The sequence below is a fragment of the Myotis myotis genome, unplaced genomic scaffold (genome assembly GCF_014108235.1).
Source record: "Myotis myotis isolate mMyoMyo1 unplaced genomic scaffold, mMyoMyo1.p scaffold_m19_p_2, whole genome shotgun sequence".
NCBI classification, from domain to species: Eukaryota; Metazoa; Chordata; class Mammalia; order Chiroptera; family Vespertilionidae; genus Myotis; species Myotis myotis.
In genome coordinates, this window is record NW_023416324.1 from 54330238 (window position 1) to 54352388 (window position 22151).

At 39.4% G+C, this 22151-nt stretch overlaps 2 protein-coding genes across 2 annotated transcripts; both read right to left on the bottom strand.

Moving 5' to 3' along the window:
* Positions 1 to 741: 741 nt before the first annotated feature.
* Positions 742 to 18335, bottom strand: ASB17 (ankyrin repeat and SOCS box containing 17). Its single transcript, XM_036347851.1, has 3 exons — positions 17935 to 18335; positions 12469 to 12748; positions 742 to 948 (listed from the first exon to the last, which is right to left on the bottom strand). Exons 1-3 carry the CDS (start codon positions 18333 to 18335, stop codon positions 742 to 744), a joined length of 888 nt encoding a protein of 295 aa, XP_036203744.1.
* Positions 18336 to 19359: 1024 nt separating this feature from the next.
* On the bottom strand, positions 19360 to 21921 carry LOC118677569 (GRIP1-associated protein 1-like). Its single transcript, XM_036352740.1, is given in 2 exon segments — positions 19360 to 21185; positions 21187 to 21921. Coding segments are annotated over 2 exon segments (2430 nt in total). The 5' UTR covers positions 21916 to 21921; the 3' UTR covers positions 19360 to 19484.
* Between the last annotated feature and the right edge of the window lie 230 nt (positions 21922 to 22151).

A 22151-nucleotide genomic window follows, 5' to 3' on the forward strand; every position in this document is an offset into this window, starting at 1 on the left:
CTGGCTGCCGGCCGCCATCTTGGCTGACAGTTAATTTGCATATCTCGCTGATTAGCCAATGAAAAGGATAACGGTCGTACGCCAATTACCATGTTTCTCTTTTATTAGTGTAGAAGCTAGTATTTAGATATATTCTATACCAAACCACCAAAGCCCCATATTGTAATTTAAGGCAAGTTATTTTCAAATCTAATCCATTTCTGTCATTCTACTTCCAACTCCTAACCTTTAGTTGACTAATTCTTTATATTTGCAACTATGGCTGCCACAGAATTAGAATTTCTTCTCAAGGAAGGCATTACATCTTAATTTCCTTGATTATTCCCTACTGCCAACTATAATATTTTAGTTGCAAAATAACTTAGTAAATAAATATGTGTTAATATGATTGCATAATATAAAAGTACTATTTATCTTGCTTACTACATGCTAATAAGAAGAGCTTGAGAATTCAGAACATTAACATGACCAAAATTTCCACAAGTAGCAAGAATGCTCTAAGGTAAGACAACCGTTAAGAGTGGACTAATAGGGTAAATATAAAATATGTAAGTAAAATGCCTATATTTCTTCCACAGTATAGAAAGGTAATGGGAAGAGCTATATGTTAGTTTAAAATTGTCTCATTTAGGGTGTCGTGTGAATATTTAATACAATCAAAATTTGCATGAAGTTAATAGTTTATTAACTCCTAAGCCGTACAATGGTGAGTATCCTTGAAGAACTCAGAAAAAACACGTGTTAACTTTCTAAATTCAGGTAATTCTGTAGACGAACAGGAATTGGAAGTGAGAATATCCCATTTGGGAGCATGTTGTTGGTCAGTAGTTGAGACCTGATGGTTATTCTGCAAAGATGTAATAGTTCACATGGATCCCTGTATCTCGTTGAAGGTATGTAGTCGAACCAATCTGAAATAATTGGACGTCTTCCTAGACTTAGCTGCGTCTGACGAAAAGGGAAACATTTTAATTTTGTAATGTTAATCATTGGATGAGTTCAAGTAGCATTTTTATTTAAATTAATAAACTATATCTTAAATGTATATGACCCTTATATTTTTTCTAAAGCATTTTCATCTGAGGAAAATATTTTTGTTCCCATTTCATTATTACAACTATATATACACTTTAATATACGTAGGACATACATTATTTCTTACAACAGTGAATCTGTATATGTTTTTAATTTTAGACAGATCATACATTTGTTTTTTTAACTTTATTTTCATTGTTGACACTATTACAGATGTCCCCATTTTTTCCCCCTATGCCCACCTCCCAGCCTCTGCCCTCCTTCTCTCTGACCATCGCCACACTGTTGTCTGTCTATAGGTTATGTAGGTTATGCATATATGTTCTTTGGCTAATCTCTTCACCTTCTTTCGCCTAGTCACCCTTTTCCTCCTCCCCTCTGAGAACTGATAGTGTGTTCCATGTATTCATGCCTCTTTTACTATTTTGTTCACTAGATTCCACATGTAAGTGAGATCATATGGTATTTGTCTTTCTTTAACTGGTGAAGTACATATGTGTTATTAGAGTAGTGTTGTCAACTTGGTTGTACACTAGAATTATCTAGGAAACTAAGATGTACCAGTGCTAAGGTTCTACTTCAGAAAGTCTGATTTGATCTGGGTTTGGGCACAGACAACATAAATCCTAAAAGTTTCCTCAAATGGTTCTAATCATTATAGAGTACAACTTCATACTGCTAAGCCACGAGAAGACCTAACAGGAGGCCCATCCAGATGAAAAGACTAAGTCTTAAAGTTTCAGTTAAGGTGCCCTTTTAGAGATTTAATTCTAGAAGCCAAACAGCAGTAGGTTGACTTAGAATTAAAAGTATTACTGTGTTGCAGACATTTCTCCAGTAGAACCTATACTCTACAGACTACATGACACTCTCACTTAAATGATAGATAACTTTTCTTTTTTTTTTGTTCTTTTTTTATTATTTATTTTTATTTTTTTTATTTTTTATTGCTTAAAGTATTACAAAGGGTATTACATATGTGTCCCCCCCCCCCCCCCGCCCTTGACAATCCCCTGGCCTCCCCTACCCCCCAGTGTCTTATGTCCATTGGTTATACTTATATGCATGCATACAAGTCCTTCAGTTGATCTCTTACCCCTCCCCCTCCCCCCGCCCCTCAACCCTCCCCGGCCTTCCCGCTGCAGTTTGACAATCTGTTTGAGGCATCTCTGCCTCTGTGTCTATTATTTTTCATAAGTTTATAATGGTCTTTATTATCCATGAATGAGTGAGATCATGTGGTATTTTTCCTTCATTGACTGGCTTATTTCACTTAGCATAATGCTCTCCAGTTCCATCCATGCCGTTGCAAATGGTAAGAATTCCTTCTTTTTTACAGCAGCATAGTATTCCATCGTGTAGATGTACCACGGTTTTCTAATCCATTCATCTACTGATGGGCACTTAGGCTGTTTCCAGATCTTAGCTATGGTGAATTGTGCTGCTATGAACATATGGGTGCATATATCCTTTCTGATTGGTGTTTCTGTTTTCTTGGGATATATTCCTAGAAGAGGGATCACTGGGTCAAATGGGAGTTCCATTTTTAGTTTTTTGAGGAAACTCCATACTGTCTTCCATAGTGGCTGCACCAGTCTGCATTCCCACCAGCAGTGCACGAGTGTTCCTTTTTCTCCACATCCTCTCCAGCACTTGTCGTTTGTTGATTTGTTGATGATAGCCTTTCTGACAAGTGTGAGATGGTACCTCATTGTTGTTTTGATTTGCATCTCTTGGATGATTAGTGACTTTGAGCATATTTTCATATGTCTCTTGGCTTTCTGAATGTCCTCTTTTGAAAGGTGTCTATTTAGATCCTTTGCCCCATTTTTTGATTGGATTGTTTATCTTCCTTTTGTTAAGTTGTATGAGTTCCCTATAAATTTTGGAGATTAGGCCCTTATCAGATATGACATTGGCAAATATGTTTTCCCATGTAGTGGGTTTTCTTGTTGTTTTGTTGATGGTTTCTTTTGCTGTGCAGAAGCTTTTTATTTTGATGTAGTCCCATTTGTTCATTTTCTCTTTAGTTTCAAGTGCCCTAGGAGCTGTATCAGTGAAGAAATTGCTTTGGCATATGTCTGAGATTTTATTGCCTTTGGATTCTTCTAGAATTTTTATGGTTTCCCGTCGTACATTTAAGTCCTTTATCCATTTTGAGTTTATTTTTGTGTATGGTGTAAGTTGGTGGTCTAGTTTCACTTTCTTGCATATATCTGTCCAATTTTCCCAACACCATTTATTGAAGAGACTATCTTGACTCCACTGTATGTTTTTTCCTGCTTTGTCAAATATTAATTGAGCATATTGGTTCAGGCTGTAGATAATTTTTCATTATTTATTCAATACTTGGTTATTAAAAAAGTAGTATATGCTACAACTGAGCTCGGTGCTTTGGTACACAAAATAGACATAGTCTGTGATGATAGGACTGTGGTCCAGAGGTAAAACCATTTAAATATATGTTTACCATAAAATATATAGGCCTCAATAGGGGAACTGCAGTACTAGGAAGTATGGAAATGCAAAGTAGGGGCATTTAAAGTGTTCTTTTAGCCAGTGTTTATGCTCTTTCACCATCTTGCTCAGTGCTACTTTAGCTTATTAAAATGTAATTGATTAGAACCCAACTATAATCTTTTTGCCCCTCAGGCAAATGATTTTGATCAACTCACTCTATTCTAGTACTTTTCTAGTTTGATTGTTCTTAAGAAATAGCATTCAATATATTCTATAATAATTGTGCAGGATTAACACTGAATGAGGACAAGCAAGTTACTGAAGATGCAGAAATTTTTAATTGCTTTTGTTTTAAAAATTGGTTGCCAAAATAATTTGACCAATTTGCTTTCTTTATAGTGGTCTAATGCATGGTTGATTGATATGCACTGTTAAGACTTAAGAAAAAACAAAATACCAACAGAGCTATATTTGTAAGGAATTTGTTTCTGAAGGCACACATTTAAAGATAAGGGGAACTGCTAAAGTCCTTGGTAATTTTATTGGTTTAAATTTATAGGAGTAGCTTTCTTGTCCTTAAGCAGACTTATTTCTTGCTATGCTAGTAGACATGATACAATGATGTGAAAATTTGCAGTTCATTTTGTTAGGGTAAACATGACCTCCATATGGTTGATTTTCCCCCCTCTAAATTTGGTTTATCTCAAAAAATCTTATCAAGGAGAAGAATCCCTCCACATTTCTGAGGGATAGGTATTTTCTACTGAGCAAATATTTAAGCATATATATACTAGAGGCCCAGTGCAGGACATTCATGCACTGGGGGGCCCTCAGCCCGGCCTGTGCCCTCTCCCAGTCTGGGACCCCTCAGGGATGTCCGACTACTGACTTAGACCCCTCCAGGATGTCTGACTGCTGGCTTAGGCCCACTCCCTTAGTGCTGCCTTGGAGGTGGGAGAGGCTCCCGCCACCACTGCTGCACTCGCCAGCAATGAGCCCGTCTTCTAGCACACTGAACATCAGGGGGCAGCTCCTGCATTGAGTGTCTGCCTCTGGTGGTCAGTGTGAGTCATAGCAACTGGTCATTCCATTGTTTGGTTGATTTGCATAGTAGTGTTTTATTACATAGGATGTATATACATACTAGAGGCCTGGTGCATGAAATTCATGCATGTGGGGGGGGGGCGGGGTCCCTCAGCCCGGCCAGCACCCTCTCCAATCCAGGACCCCTTGGGGGATGTCTGACTGTTGGTTTAGGCCCAATCCCGCAGGAAACTGGCAGTCAGAAATCCCTCTTGCAATCCAGGACCACTGGCTCCTAACCACTTACCTGCCTGCCTGCCTAATGCCTCTAACTGCTCCCCTGCCTGCCTGGTTGCCCCTAACGGCCTTCCCCTGCTGGCCTGGTCGTCCCCAATGTGCACACCGCTGAGGTCCCTCAGCCCAGCCTGTGCCCTCTTGCAGTCTGGGAGCCCTCAGGGGATGTCCTTGGGGGAGCGGGCTTAAGCCAGCAGTCAGGTATCCTTAGCTCTGCTATGGAGGTGGTAGAAGCTCCCACCACCGCTACTGCGCTTAATAGCAGTGAGCCCAACTCAGGGCTTCTGGCTGAGTGGCACAACCCCTGTGGGAGTGCACTGACCACCAGGGGGCAGCTCCTGCATTGAGTGCCTGCCCCCTGGTGATTAGTGTGTGTCATAGTGACTGGTTGTTCTACCGTTTGGTTGATTTGCATATTAGCCTTTTATTATATAGGCCATATATATATGTATATATATATATATGTGTGTGTGTGTGTGTGTGTGTGTATACACACACACACATATATATGTATACACATACTGCATATACATATACATATAATATATATACTTTAATTCTTTATTGTTGAAAATATTACATATGTCTCCTTTTCCACCTATTGACCTCTCTCAGCCTGCTCCCACCCCTCAGCACAGGCCCTCATCCCCCTACTGTTTGTGTTCATTGGTTATTATGTGCATGCATATAAGGTCTTTGGTTGATCTCTTACCCCCACCCCCTACCCCTGCCCACCCTCCCTGCCATCCCTCTGAGGTTTGACGATTTATTCAATGCTTCTATGTCTCTGGATCTATTTTTGTTCAAGTTTACGTTGTTCATTATATTCCACAAATGAGTGAGACGATGTGATATTTATCTTTCTCCAACTGGCTTATTTCACTTAGCATATGCTCTCGAGGTCCATCCATGCAGTTGCAAATGGTAAGAGTTCTTTCTTTTTTAAAGCAGTGTAGTATTCCATTGTGTAGATATACCATTTTTTAATCCACTCATCTGATGGGCACTTAGGCTGTTTCCAAATCTTAGCTATTGTAAATTGTGCTGCTATAAACATAGGGGTGCATATATTATTTTTGATTGGTTTTTCTAGTTTCTTGGGATACATTCCTAGAAGTGGGATCACTGGGTCAAATGGGAGTTCCATTTTGAGTTTTTTGAGGAAACTCCATCCTGTCTTTCACAGTGGCTGCACCAGTCTGCATTCCCACCAGAAATGCACGAGGGTTCCTTTTTCTCCGCATCCACGCCAGTACTTGTCACTTATTGATTTGTTGGTGATAGCCATTCTGACAGGTGTGAGATGGTACCTCATTATCGTTTTGACTTGCATCTCTCAGATGATTAATGACTTTGAGCATTTTTTATATGCCTTTTTGCCTTCTGTATGTCCACTTTTGAAAAGTGTCTATTTAAAGCCAGTTGGAGAAAGATAAATATCACACGATCTCACTCATTTGTGGAATATAATGAACAACATAAACTGATAGACAAAAATAGATCCAGAGGCACAGAAGCATTGAACAGACTGCTCAGAGGGAAGGCAAGGGAGAGCGAGAGAGGGGGGTAGAAATTAACCAAAGAACTTGTATGCATGCATAACCAATGGACACGGACACCAGGGGGGTGAGGGCATGTGCTGGGGGTGGGAGTGGCTGGGGAGAGGTCAATGAGGGAAAAAAGAGACATATGTAATACTTTCAACAATAAAGAATTTAAATAAAAAGAATTTAAAAAGTGCCTATTTAGGTCCTTTGTCCATTTTTTGATTGGATTGTTTATCTTCCTGTTGTTAAGTTGTATGTGTTCCCTATAAATTTTGGAGATTAAGAACTTATTGGATATAACATTGGCAAATGTATTCTCCTATGCAATGGGTTCCCTTTTCATTTTGTTGATAGTTTCTTTTGCTGAGCAGAAGCTTCTTATTTTTATGTAGTCCCATTTGTTTATTTTCTCCTTAGTTTCCTTTGCATTGGGAGATGTATCAATTAAATATATTGCTACGAGATATGTTTGATATTTTGCTGCCTATGGATTCTTTTAAGATTTTAATCATTTCCCATCTTACATTTAATTTTTTTAAATTTAATTTTTTATTTTATTTTTATTTTTTTATTATTAGTTAAGGTATTACAAATGTGTCCTCATCCCCCCCATTAACCCCCAACCTCCCCCCCCCCCCGCCACCCCGCACACTCATGCTCCCATCCCCCTATTGTCCATGTCCATTGATTTGGCTTATATACATGTATACAAGTCCTTCGGTTGATCTCTTCCCCTTACCCCCGCCCTCCCCTACTTTCCTTCTGGGGATTGATAGCCTGATCGCTGTTTCTCAGTCTTTGGGTCTGTCCCTTTTCATCAGTGTATGTTGTTCTCTAAAATCCACAAATGAGTGAGATCATGTGGTATTTATCTTTCTCTGACTGGCTTATTTCACTTAGCATAATGCTCTCCAGTTCCATCCATGCTGTTGCAAAAGGCAAGAGTTCCTTTTTTTTTTTTTACCGCAGCATAGTATTCCACTGTGTATATGTACCACAGTTTTCTAATCCATTCATCTGCTGATGGGCACTTAGGCTGTTTCCAAATCTTAGCTATGGTGAATTGTGCTGCTTTGAACATAGGGGTGCATATATCCTTTCTGATTGGCGTTTCTGGTTTCTTGGGATATATTCCTAGTAGTGGGATCACTGGGTCTACATTTAATTCTTTTATCCATTTTTAGTTTATTTTTGTGTATGGTGTAAGTTGGTGGTCTAGTTTCGTTTTTTTGCATGCATCAGTCCAATTTTCCTAACACCATTTCTTGAAGAGACTGTCTTGACTTCTTTGTATGCTCTTGCCTCCTTTGTCAAATATTAGTTGGGCATAATGGCTTGGGTCAATTTCTGGGTTCTCTGTTCAGTTCCATTGGTCTATATGTCTGTTCTTGTGCCAGTTCCAGGCAGTTTTGAGAATAGTGGCTTTTTAATATAGCTTGATATCTGGTATTGTGATCCTTCCAACTTTGTTGTTCTCAGGATTGCTGTGGCTATTCAGGGTCTTTTTTTATTCCAAATGAATTTTTGGAGAGTTTGTTCTAGGTCTATGAAATACGCCATTGGTATTTTAATTGGGATTGCGTTGAATCTATAAATTGCTTTGGGTAGTATGGATATTTTAATCATGTTGATTCTACCATTCCATGAACATGGTATATTCTTCCACTTGTTTATATCTTCCTCTATTGTCTTTTCAACGTCCTATAGTTTTCAGAATACAGGTCTTTGACCTCCTTAGTTAAGTTTATTCATAGGTACCTTAATTTTTTTGTTGTTGTAATGGTAAATGGGATTTTGTTTTTAGTTTCTCTTTCTGTGAGTTCATTATTGGTGTATAAAAATTCCATAGATTTCTGGGTGTTAATTTTGTATCCTGCTATGATGCCAAATTCATTTACTAAATCTAGTAGTTTTTTGATGGATTCTTTAGGGTTTTCTATGTACAATATCATGTCATCTGCGAATAATGCCAGTTTTACTTCTTCTTTTCCAATTTGGATACCTTTTATTTCTTCTTCTTGTCTGATTGCTATGACTAGCACTTCCAAAACTATGTTGGACAGGAGTGGTGAAAGTGGGCATCCCTATCTTGTTCCTGTTCTTAGGGGAAATGGTTTTAGTATTTGCCCATTAAATATGATGTTGGTTATAGGTTTCTTATATAAGGCTTTTATTATATTGAGGTATGATCCCTCTATTCCCACTTTGCTGATAGTTCTTATAAAAAAAAAGGGTGTTGGATTTTGTCAAATTCTTTTTCTGCATCAATTGATATGCTCTAAACCTTTATGTTTTATGCTTAAATTATTTTGAGATTTTGAAAAGAAAAATTTGTATCCTGATTGTAAAAAATGTGATTGTAGTTTGAGAGAAATGTAAATATTATTGAAAATATGCCCTAACTGGTTTGGCTCAGTGGATAAAGCGTCGGCCTGAGGACTGAAGGGTCCCAGGTTCGATTCCAGTCAAGGGCATGTACCTTGGTTGCGGGCACATCCCCAGTAGGAGGTGTACAGGAGGCAGCTGATTGATGTTTCTCTCTCAGCGATGTTTCTAACTCTCTATCCCTCTCCCTTCCTCTGTAAAAAAAATCAATAAAATATATTAAAAAAAGAGAAATTATTCTATTGGCAGAAAAAGTTTGTTAAAATTTTAATTTATTGTGTTTTTAAGTAACCAAGCAATCCTAATAAAATAGGTTTTTTATGTAATTAGAATGTAATATTAACATACATTTACTTAGAAACTAAGATGGCGGCATAGGTAAACACCTGAAATTGCTGCCTCCCACAACTTCAAAAATACAACGAAAAGACAAAACGGACATCATCCAGAACTACAGGAAGGCTGGCTGAGTGGAAATTCTACAACTAGAAGAAAAGAGAAAGGCACAATGAGACCCAGAGGAGCTGCGGAAGTAAAGTGCAAAGGTACGAAGGCTCAAACGCATGCGGAAAAGGGCTGGTACCTGAGGACACGCCTGTCTTTTTGAATCAGGAGGGAGTCACAAGCTCCTGACTGCTCTGAACAATGGTTCCGGGAGTCTCTGGGGACCCAGGACTCATACGGGGAGAAACTGGACTGTCTGGCAGCAGGCAGAACTCTGAACTTGAGGGCGGCTTTCCCTCAGAGGTGCTTGCTACAATTATCGGGACACTGAGATACGCGGCCCCTTAGGGCAGGGCTGAGGACCAGCCATAGCTTCTTGCTCCACCCTTTGATTCCCTGAGACCCCGCCCCACCCAGGCTGCAGCAGAGGCTTTTGCATATGAATGCCCTGGCCCTTTGCAACCTGAAAATTACCTAACAAATTGCTGCTGGGCCAGACAGACCCAGAACTTCCAAGAGAAGGCACAAGGCCCCACAGCAGCTTGCATTGCTTCACAGCTGGGCCTCATCAGGGCACCTCCAAACTCCAAAAAAGGAAGGGGAATCTGCAGTTCTCTTCATAGCTCCTGCTGTGTAACCTCAGGCAGAGGCTAAATTAGCACCTCCTTAGATCCAAGAGCCAGTGTACCCAGTGGTCAGAGGGGGACCATCCAGATTACAACTCCTCAGATCCATAAGGGACACACTCAGGGGGCAGACTCAGTGAGCACCAAAGCCCCACTGAAGCAAGTCTTGCCCCAGAAGGGTGTCTTCAGCACAGAAGTTCTCCCACTGCAGACACAGCTGATTCTCACTGCCAATTGTCCTGGAGGTCAATTCCTCCCAGTGATCCTACAACAATCAAGGCATAACTACAACAAGACTGTGCACAAAGCCCACAAGAGGGTGCACCAAGAGTGTCCACCTCAGGTAACTGGGGAGGCTGAGCCACTGGGCCCTACAGGACACCTAGCACACAAAACCACTCTACCAACACGGAAGCATAAAAAATGTGGAGACAAAGAAACAGGTCACAAATGACAGAAATGGAGGAAAGCAAACGACTGGATATAGAGTTCAAGGCCACGTTTATAAGGTTTTTCAAGAATTTTATGGAAACCGCCGATAAATTTAGTGAGACCCTGGAGGATATGAAAAAAGACCAACTAGAAATTAAGCATACACTGACTGAAATAAAGAATAATATACAGAGATCCAACAGCAGACAAGAGGATCCCAAGAATACAGTCAAAGATTTGAAATACGAAGAAACAAAAAAATACCCAACCGAAAAAGAAAAAAGAAAAAAGAAAAAAGATTCCAAAAATATGAAGATAGTGTAAGGAGCCTCTGGGACAACTTCAAGCATACCAACATCAGAATTATAGGGGTACCAGAAGAAGAGAGAGGGCAAGATATTGAAAACCTATTTGAAGAAATAATGACAGAAAACTTCCCCTACCTGGTCAAAGAAATAGACTTAAAGTCCAGGAAGCGCAGAGAACCCCAAACAAAAGGAATCCAAAGAGGACCACACCAAGGCACATCATAATTAAAATGCCAAGAGCAAAAGACAAAGAGAGAATCTTAAAAGCAGCAAGAGAAAGACAGTTAGTTACCTACAAGGGAGTACCCATACTACTGTCAACTGATTTCTCAACAGAAACCATGCAGGCCAGAAGAGAGTGGCAAGAAATATTCAAAGTGATGAATAGCAAGAACCTACAACCAAGATTACTTTATCCAGCAAAGCTATCATTCAGAATAGAAGGTCAGAGAAAGAGCTTCACAGATAAGAAAAAGCTAAAGGAGTTCATCACCACCAAACCAGCATTATATGAAATGCTGAAAGGTAGTCTTTAAGAAGAGGAAGAAGAAAAAGGAACTCTTATCATTTGCCACAGCATGGATGGAACTGGAGAGCGGGTACCGGGGTCCTGCCCCAGCAGGTCCAGGGGTTCCCAAAGGCGTAGACGGAGTCGGCGAAGAAGGAATGACATGGAGGCAGCGTTCAGTTGATCAGCAGCCTAGCCAGGATCTCCAACCAGGATCTCCAGCCAAGTTCTGGTCTGGATCTCCAGAGAGGTTCTGCTTCGGCTCTCCAGCCAGGTTCTTTCACCAGGTTCTAGTCAGGTTCTCTTGCCAATTTCTGTAGTCAGGTTCAGTCCAGGATCTTTTGCCATGTTCTCTCCAGCGAAGTTCTTCTGTCTGTAGGTTCTGTGTAGGTTCTGTCTTCTTAGTTCTGTTTTCTAAGCTCTGTATTCTAAGTTCTGTGTTCTAAGTTCTTTCTTCTTACATATGTATTTATACCAGTTGATTCAATCCTATCAATCTCTATTACAAAGGTTAGGGCGTTTCTTATCTCCATTCCAGGGAGTAAAGATTATGTAGCTTAAGCATGATTGTTCCTAGTTAAAGTGATTAATTACCTGCCTGGCACTTAGTTAAGAGGTTTTATTCCCTCCCTAACTTCAGGGGAAAATCCCTACCTGGGGAAACAACCTTTCTCAGAGACCTTGGTTAAAACACATAGTGCCAAGAAGGTGAGCAAACATATTAAAAACAGTATGCCATATATGCCAGGTCCCTTGAAACAGCAAGCATGGACCGGCTCCCGGCAGGCGGGGTGTGGGCATGATCGGGGGGCGGGTAGGGGGTAACGTGGTGATAAGGACACATATGTAATATCTTAATCAATAAAAAATATATTTAAAAAAAGGAAAAAAACCCATTTTGTTATTAAGATCCAACTTTTTTGAAGTTTGCCTGTGTGTGTAGTATAAAATGTATTGTGAGTGCCTTAATATGTGAGCAATAATCATATATTTTGCTATGCATGTATGATTTTACGGCAATTATAATTAATGTTATTTTATTTCAATTTTTCAGTTTTTCAGTCTTTGAAAATACGCCATGTGTGAATCATCCTATAAAGTTCTTAAGAAAAATTGAAAAAAACAAAACAACAACAACAACAACAAAACATACATTTACTTAGTAAGTACTAAAATAAACTATAAATTATATTTATATTTAGAAGACAAAATTATGAAATAAAGGACTGATATTGGAGAAAATTTGAATTTTGTCTAATTGTAACTTATAAGCATATACTCAATGATTGATTTTTCAATGACTACAATCTATAGATTAAAAATTAACTTCATTTTTGCCTCACAATTTTTTTTCTTAAAATTGATCAACAGTTGAGCCCAAACCCAAAGAACAATATTTTGCTTACCTGTATTTCTCTGATTGAAATGACAGAAAGCACTCTGGAACATAGCACTAAACACGTTTTCGCATCTTCCTGGATGTCTACCAATTCATGATCAACCATTATTCTCACTCTTGAAGGGTAGAGCAGTATTGTTAACACAATGTTGATAGGGTTTTTTTCTCTTTCTAAGATTCCATATTGCAGGAGTATTTTTAAGATGCTAGATTGTCTTGTCTGAGCTACATAAAGTAGAGGTGTGATGCCACTTAGTGGACTTGGACAGTATACTGGTGTGAAAGTTCTGTGAATCAAACAAACGAACCTCACTGAATATAGAACTAAGAGATATGGTAAACACTTTGTCTTAACAATAAAAGGAAAATAATAGTACTTGCTTATATATTAAATGTCTTAAATGTTCATGTAACTTTATATAGAATATGTCTTAGTTTTCTGCTCTATTAATCTAGAACATACTCAAGGTTAAAGAAATAAGAAAACTTCTGCTACATACTTAAACCCTTTTTACACTTGTAAGAACAAACAAAAGATTTGCAATGTGTAGGAAGTTTTACTTTTAGTAACAGTAATTCTGTTTCTCATTTGAGAAATCCATTGTGATTATAACAAGTATTATAAAACTGATGCAGCTCTGAAAAATCTAAAATGGAAAAGGGAGAAAGACTTTTTCACCTTATTAATATCACAGAATTATATGACCATTTTGATATCTTCTTGTTTGTTTTTATTGTTCTCGATTATATGTCAGTGTTGGTGTGCTCAAATTGAGTTTAAATATTGGGTGAAGAGAAGTAAGTGCAACTACTTTAACTTTTTTTAATTCAGTTTTTCACTTTAATAACATTCGAATTGGTATTTGTAAGTTTAAGAAATGTAAGTGCCATGTCAGATCCTTCAAGGGCAGAATTTTATTTTCTTTCTTTAGTAAAGTTATGAAAATCCTCTGCAATCTTGTTTTCCTGATGGGCTTCATGATGACTAGACTTGAAAATTCCTCTTCCCTATGACTGAAATGAAAATGACTGTTTCTACATTTAGAGTCTTGCAGTTGTTTCATTTAAAGATATTTATGTTTGCTGTTGAATTGGTCTCCATATATAGGTAGGACATAGTAGAACCAACCACAGGGTATTTTATGTTATCAGGCCTTAATTTGGCCAAGTAAACATGACTTTTAGGGTTAAAGAAAGGGAAATTTTATTCATGCTTCTTGTCTCTGGTTTCTCTTGATTGGTCTAATAAAATGCTAATATATTTTGCAGAACAGTATACAAACTATAAATTCTGGTTTTGGACAATTATGCAGAACAAGGAAAGCATTATTCAAAAGGAGGAATTTTAAGATTGCATATACTTAATTAAGATGGGAGGTAACATGGCATAATGCCATAAAAATGGAGATTAAGGGTTCTAGGTTCTAGGTTTTGGTTCTCCTAACTAGCTAGTACGATGTTGAGTAAGTCAACCTCTTTGGGTCTCAGTTTCCTTTTGCATTTATGTATTAGCTTGTTCATTCATTCATTTATTCATTTATTTAATACTTGCTTATCTAGAGCATATTGAGTAATAGGTATGCAGAGATGAAAGATATAGTTTTGGTATTAAAATGTTTATTACAGTCTAGTAAGGGAAACAGACAAGTAATTCAATAAATATAAGGCAGGGTTATAATTACTATGATAGAAGCATGGTTGGGGCACTCTAAAAGCACTGAGGAAGGACACTTACTCTACTGGAGCAGTCATTGCTCTAGTTTATTCTGGAGCTAATACCGGAAGTATTAGTAGGCATTTGCCAACAAAAAGATTGGAAAGAATGTTTCATAAACCAACATTGGAGAATTGTTGTACCTGAATTACCTATATAAAAATTAATATTTTGTATTAGGTAAGTTCTCTGGTTGAAGTGTATTTGGGGGTCCTAGAGACCTCCTCTGTGATGACTCTGTCAGGACCTCCAAAAAGTAAAGTTTGAAAATCACTAAACCAACTACTTTATCTCCAAAACTTCATTGAGCCCTAAAATGACAAGATTTCATGATTTAAACAAAACAATAATATGACAGTGCAGTGTAGAGCAGCAGTTTAGAAATTAAGAAGTGTGTAGCCCGCTAGCGTGGCTCAGTGGTTGAACATTGACCTATGAACCAGGGGGTCACAGTGCGATTTCTGGTCAGGGCACATTCTGGGGTTGCAGGCTCGATCTCCAGTTGAGGGGGGGGGGGTTGCGCAGGAGGCAGCTGATCAATGATTCTCTCTCATTATTGATGTTTCTATTTCTCTATCCCTCTCACTTCCTCTCTGAAATCAATAAATTTTTTTTTAAAAGAAGAGTGTTTTTGTCATAACTCTCTTCATGGTATATCTATATCCTTCTAAGTTCTGTATATACAAATATATGTACTCTCTCTTGGAATTGTCTCCAGGTCAATATTGTACTAGACATTTCATCTTTTTACAAGTACTCCCAACACACATCCAAAATTGAACTCCTAAACTACTTCTCCTTTTGCATTCTTATCCTGCTTATTGGTATTCACTTTGCCCAAACAGCACTGCATCCAACTGTCTCACATTTCTTTGATTTATATGTTATTTTCCTCCCTTTTAAATTCTATCTTGCTCATTCTATAAGGCTCTGTCTAATAAACACTTTTGTGAAGTCTTTTTTGATTACCTGATCTTCCTCTTATCCACATGGAACTTTGTGCATACTTCCATTAAGCCCTTATCATTTTGGACATTTTTAATCTTTAATTTTCTCTTCAAAAACAAATGAGTGAGCAAGATGAACTATACAAATTTAAGCTACACAACAGCAATAATTTTTGTCTGTTTTAGTCCACTGCTATATCCCTTAATGCCTAGAACAATCCTTGCCCATAGTAGACACATAAATTTTTTGATTATTTTTCACTATTATCATATATATATTTATATGTTCCTTAAATCTATTCTGTAGCTTTCAGACCTAATAAGATTTTTAGTTAAGTGCAATAATTTAAAATTTTCAAAAAAAATCTAATTTATTCATCTTGCTAACCTTAAGAAGATATTTGACCTAAGAGTCCTATAAATTAGATATTTTGCACCAAAAATGTTGAAAACCTAACTAAAACTCAAGTAAGTTTAAAATGAGATTTAAAAGTCTAATCTGTACCCAAATGACATATGATTAATTCCCATGTTTAAAGAGCATGTTACTATTAACCAAAATCTGCTTAATCTGTACTGACAGTTAATTATAATAGTACTTATATGGATGGGATGAAGCAAGCAAAGCAGGAATCATTTTTTAAATATGAGGTTAATGAACTGAACTCTCCGTATCTGAAAACCTGTCACACACGCTTATGAAATGGGGCATAATATTTCCATGTAGACATGCAGAGAATGATTTTGTTTTGAAGCTATATTAATTATTTCTAATATATTTTCTTTTACTATTTCTCCTTTGGTTTTGAACTGGTAAATTTAATAGTTGTTTCTTTGTAATAAGTTTATCTTTGATATTTAAGACAGTTGACTATTCTCAATCCTCTTTCACTGGTTTCTATTTCTCTGCCCTCAACATTTAAGCAGATATGGCCTTTCCACTAATTTTCATTTGACTAATTATTCTCAGGCAATTTCATCTATGGCTATAACTTCAACTATTGTCTACTAATTCATTCAACAAATACTTATTGAATACATACTATATGCCAGCAGTGTTTTGGGTGCGTAGGATACACGAATCAACAAAACAAAGATGCCTCCTTTCTTGATTATATTGTAGTGAGGGGTAACAGACAATGCCAAATGAACATTGCAAATAAGCAAATTTTATAATGTTGGAAGGTTTGATGAGTGGGAAAAGAAAAAGTAGAGCAGGATAAGAAAAATGGACGTGCAGGAGGGTGCAGTGAGGGCATTTTCCAATTTTAAATGGGATGATAAGAGAGGGCATAGCAGAATGATGACATTTGGATAAAGAAGAAGGAGCTGAAGTTAGCCATTTGGATATTTGAGGACCCTAAGGCAGGAGAATGTACCTGGAGTGGTGAAAGAAGAGTGAGGGAGCCAGTGTGGCTGAAAGTGAATAGGGTGGGAATAGTAGGAAATGAGCACACAGGTCATGGGATGCTACATCAGATGGAGCCTTCTAGATCGCTGTAAGAACTTAATTTTTTATTCTAAATGGAATGGAGGAGCCATTGGAGATTTTGAGTAAAAAAAGCAACATGACCTATGTTTGTTGAAAATTTGTTATGGGATAGAAGGAGGGAAATCACTTAGCTTGGTACAAGGTGATAACAGTGGAGGTGGTCATATTCTGTATCTTGTTTGAAAGTAGAACCAACAGATATCCTGACAGATAAGATGTGGAATGTAAAGAAAAAGAGAGACATCAGCTAGTGCACTCCATATTAGAGGCTGCTGATCTCTGCTATAGTTACAAATATAATAGTCCTTAAAACAACCAAAAGTGCTATTTCAGGGTTTTATTACTGATGTTGCATACCAGAGCTATCAGTTCCTGTATTTGGGTGGTCATTAAAGAAAGAAATCCAGTTCTCCAATACCACAGTGATACACAATTAAGAAAATAGTTCAACTTCAGGTGGAATCTAAATTGGTTTAGTCTTTAACTGATCTTATCTGTGTTGTTTTTCATGGCATATATGCTTATATCATCATGCCTAGTACAGTGCATCACACACAGTAAGATGGTAAATGATTTTGAATGAACAAATGCACATCTAATCAAACCAATACCTAAAATTAAAGCGCAAACTGGAGTTAGTGCAAGTTAAGTAACTTGGGACTCTATGTTATGGACTCAGCAAAGAGGTCACATTGGAGATTTATTTTTACAAGATCCTCAGTAGTATTTATTAGCTAGGTTGACAGGTTCAGACTATGTGAAAGTTTGTTCTATAACAGACTAAAGCAGGTATTTGGCTTTCATTGTGCTCAATTCTGGTGAATTTGGAGTCAAATTTATCAATGCTTAACATACAAAGAGGGAATAAGTGTGTTTAATAAGTATTACTAAGTGAATTTGTGTGTATATTTTAAATTATTTTTTGAAAGTCAATTTATTTTAAAAAGTCCATTTATATACATACTATAAATATACATTCTCGGTATACAGTACCTTTGTCTACTTAAGAGAAATCTAAATTGTCTAACATTGCATTACCTTGAGCATTAACATGTAAGCTTTATAGAGCAGAACCACTAGTAATTTACTAGTATATATATATATAAATTTATTTATTTATATTTATTTATATATATATATATAAATTTATTGAAAAAGAAAAGGAAGGAATGAAAGAGTGAACAAATGAATGAGCATTCAAGATTTCTTATCCATATGTATATATAGCCACTATACATATACATTTTAGAAAAAAGTAGTAATATAATTTCCTAAATAGCAATTTTTTTCTTTTATGGTGAAAACATATGAGATTATTACCTCCATATCAGTGCCAGGTTACAACTTCTGTCTTGAACATAGTCTTTTGTCTTCTTGAGAAGCAATTCCACAAAGTCAGGATTACCTTTTCTGGCAAAAACCCAGTACAGAATTGTATTCACACATATTTCGGTAAATTCAAGATTAAAATTCAGTTCAAAACGGTATCCTGATTTTTCCACAAATGTGATGTAATCTGTGAGTAGTATGTCAAACCCGTCCAAGTCGACGTACCTCAGAATTTTTGCCAGTGTTCTGTAAATTCTAGGTTCATAGCAGTGATATCCCCATTGACCCAAAAACTGCAAGGATGGTCTTTTAACAATTTTGTCAACAAGATTGCAGAATATATTGCTTCTTGGACAAGAAGTCTTACGACATAATTTAGAAGATTTACTCATTGCTACTTAGGCAACGATGTAGTAATGAAATCACAGGAAGGCATACTGTAATCCTTCAGTTACATATTTTGAGAATGGGGTAGGCTTTACTCCACAAACAGGAAGTGCCCTTTAAACTATGGCCAGAAAAATTGTCATATGAATTATTACCATGACATTCTGGATGACATCACAATAGATGGAGATCTGTCATCAGCATAGGTCAGAAGTTTGGGATATTATATGTGACTGGTGACATTTGAGAGAGATATTGGACAGAAATGCCATGTGTGAGAGCTAAGATATGATATTCTTAGTGTTTTAAGAATTCAGTTCAAACTAGTATATATGTTTATCAAGTACAGTCTATATATTAGACAAAATATTACTAATCAGGTTGATTATTCTTTTAGGTCAGTGGTCGGCAAACTCATTAGTCAATGGAGCCAAATATCAACAGTACAACGATTGAAATTTCTTTTGAGAGCCAAATTTTTTAAACTTAAACTGTATAGGTAGGTACATTGTTATTAACTTAATTAGGGTACTCCTAAGGCTTAGGAAGAGCCACACTCAAGGGGCCAAAGAGCCGCATGTGGCCAACCATGGTTTCAGGTTATCATGTCAACAAAGAGATGATAGAGTGAGAATGGCCAAGTCTGTTGTTTTCATGTTCTGCATGCATACTGCCTGTTCTCACTCACTACTCATAGAATATTTCCCCTATTTTATAGTTGAAGAAATTGAGGCTTAGATAGGTAAAGTAATCTGCCAATAGGCATTATATTAATTCTCAAACAGAAAAGAGATCGTATAGTATGAAGCAAAATTTAAAATTTAATTTTAGAATTTAAAAAATTTTTTTGACATAAATTACAAATAAAATAAAATAAAAAACAGTTGGTCTCTGGGAGGGAGAACTCATGCAGAGATGAAGGCAAATGCCCCTGGGAACCCCTGCCACTCCCCTCAGGGTCCTCACTCCCCAGGGACCACTGTCCTAAGACAGGGTCACTAACAACCAGCCATCAGGCCTCCAGCCCCTTTAATGTCCAGTGTCCCAACCTATTTGATTTTGGTGCCAGCCCCCATTTCCCCACTTTAGCCCAAATGAATAGTGTTCAGGGGGAGGGGAGAGACGGGGTGGGAGTAGAGGCAGCCTGCAGGTCTTTAGCTGGATTCTCCTGGTTGTAGGTCTGGCTCAGGAGACCCCACGCACTCCTTGCTGAGCCGCACAATTTCCTGGGATAGGACTTCCATGTCCTTATGCAGATGCATATTCTTGGTGAGCTGCTCCTCCAACATGTTCTGTAGCTTCTTGTTCATCTCCCGAAGGTTCTTGTCACCTGGCTTCACTAGGTCTCTCAGGACACTGCCCAGCCCGCTGCGGTCTGTGTGGCCTGCTGCCACGGACACATCGAACCGGCTGTCCATGACATAGGTCTCAATGATGGCGCTCTTCCTGCAGAGGGCCTCTGCCATAGAGGCGCTGCTCACCTCCAGGTGCTTCACCTTCTCCTCTAGCATCCATTTCTCCTGCTGTGTTTCTGCCAGGCGCTGAAAGAGCTCAGCCACTTCCTCATCTGACAGTTCTGCTGGTCTCGGGGGCTGGGCCTGAGGGCTGCTGGATAAGGACCCGGCTGGAATGGTCGAGCTCTCCTCCTCACGCAAGATCTCTCGGTAACTGAAGGAGGAGACGCTACTGCTGTCCCCAATCTGGGTCCGGCTTGGTGAGTTCATTTCTGAGAGAACCAGCTCCTCGAGGCCGGAACGGTTCTTGCTGTTGGTGAGAATGTCCTGCAGCCGCTCCTGCAGCTTATCCGCCCGTTTCCTCTCCAGGTGCAGCTGCCGCTTGAGGTCCTTGAGCGCAGCACTGCCCTTCTTCTCCAGGATGCGCTGTCCATCCACGGTGTCCTTCACCTCCTGCTTCAGGTTGCTGATGGTCTTCCGGTGGGAGTCACGCTCTTCCTGGGCCTGCTGGAGCTGATCCAGAACACCCTGTAGTTTCTCTTCCTTGTTCTTCAGCTCCTTGGCGTGCTGCTCCTGACACTGCTTCAGGGCGTCCTCTTGTTCCTGCTGCTACTGCTGCAGGGATTCCTCAGCCTCCTTCAGGCGCCGTTCAAACCAGCCCTTGGCTCCATCCATAGAATGTACCTGAGCTTGAAGCTCTTCCACTGTCTGCTGGAGACTCTCCAGTTCCCGAGTGCGGGCCTTCTCCTCTCGGATCTGGGCACGGAGCTCCTCCTCCTGCCGTTTCTTGTCCTCATGCAGCTCACGGAGCTCGCGCTCATAACGGGCACGCACCCCCAGCACCTCCTTCTCATGCCGGAGTCGGACAGCTCCTAGCTCTTCCTTGTGCTGGGACTTCTCCTGCAGCGTTTCTATTGCTAGCTCATCCAGCATGCCCTTCCGCTTCTCAGCACTCTTCCGAGCATCCTGTAGTTCCTGGGTCAATTGTTCCTTCTCCTGACTGATTTCTTGAAGTTGTTCCAGCAGCCGACTATTGGCCTGTAATGACTCCTGAAGCTGGGAGTTGAGGTCATCTTTCTGTCCCATGAGGTGCTCATACTCAGTCTGCCGCAGCTGCAACTCAGATGTCAGCTGAGCAGTCTGTTCCCGGAGCATATTCAGCTCTTGGGTCTTTGCTGTTTGGATCTGATCTTGTAGGGCTCGCAGAGCTGCTGCATGTTGCAGCCGTTCCCCCTGTCGCTGATCCCTTAGCTCTGCCAGGCTCTGATTGGCAGCCTCGAGCTCCTGCTGCAGCTTCTGATTTCTAGCCAACTGAGCTTTGAGGTCAGCTTCCTTCCGCTGTTGTAATTCCTCAATCTTGTTCCGGCTATCACTGAATAGTGTCTCCTTCTCTGTCTGCAAGACGGCAAAAACTTTCTTGCTTCTTTTTCAGTTTCTCTGAGAGCTTAGCAAGTTCTCCCTGTAGCCTGGATGTTTCGGCTTGCTTTGAACTCTCCAAGCCTTGTAGTTGCTCCCAGAGCAATTTCTTTTCCTCCTCCATTTCCCACTTCAGCTCCACCTCTGCCAGTGGCATGGGGGACAAGACGGTGGGGGTTTGGTTCTCTGGCTGGTCCCCTTGGCCTTCAATGGCAGCTGTGGACTTCCCAGCCTCTTTCCCATAGCACTCCTGCAGAGCTGCCACATTCTTCTGCAAGGCTGTATTTTCCGCCTGCAGTTTCAGCAGCTCCCCATCCACAATGCTCCCGGCCTGGGCAGCCCCTGCCTTGGAAGCCTCATCCTTCAATTGCTGGTTCTCCAGCTCCAGATGTTCCATCTGGCTGCAGAGCTTGCTGAACTTGGCCATAAGTGTGCTGTTCTGCAAGCGGAAGTCCCGCTCTTGGCTGTGCAGCTTTGCTTGCAGCATTTCATTTTCACTTAGCAGCCCCTCCACTTCCTGAGCTTTCTTGCTCTTACTCAGTGCCTTCTGAGCTTTGTTGAACTCCTTATCCAGGTAGGCGACCTTCTGTCGAAGACTGGTGAGTTCAACACCATTCTTGCGTAGTTCATCTGAAAGCTGGTAGTTGTTTGTTCGGAGTTCCAGAAGCTGAGCCTGCATCCGTTGAAACTCCTCCTCGGACAGAGCTTGCGCCATGTTCCTCCCCCCCCCCCCCCCCCAAAAGCTCAATCAGAATTTAAAATTTTATAGAGTTTTTTTATATAAATTAGAATATATATCATTTGGGCATTAAAGGTACTTCAAGCTTTATATGGTATCCTTGCCCCAGTAAAATAAAGTGGAAATACGTTATAGTTTTATCTTTACTTAGTAGTTTATGCTTCAGCCTACCTTTCTGTTAAATTTAACACCTCAGGTGTATTTATGAGCAA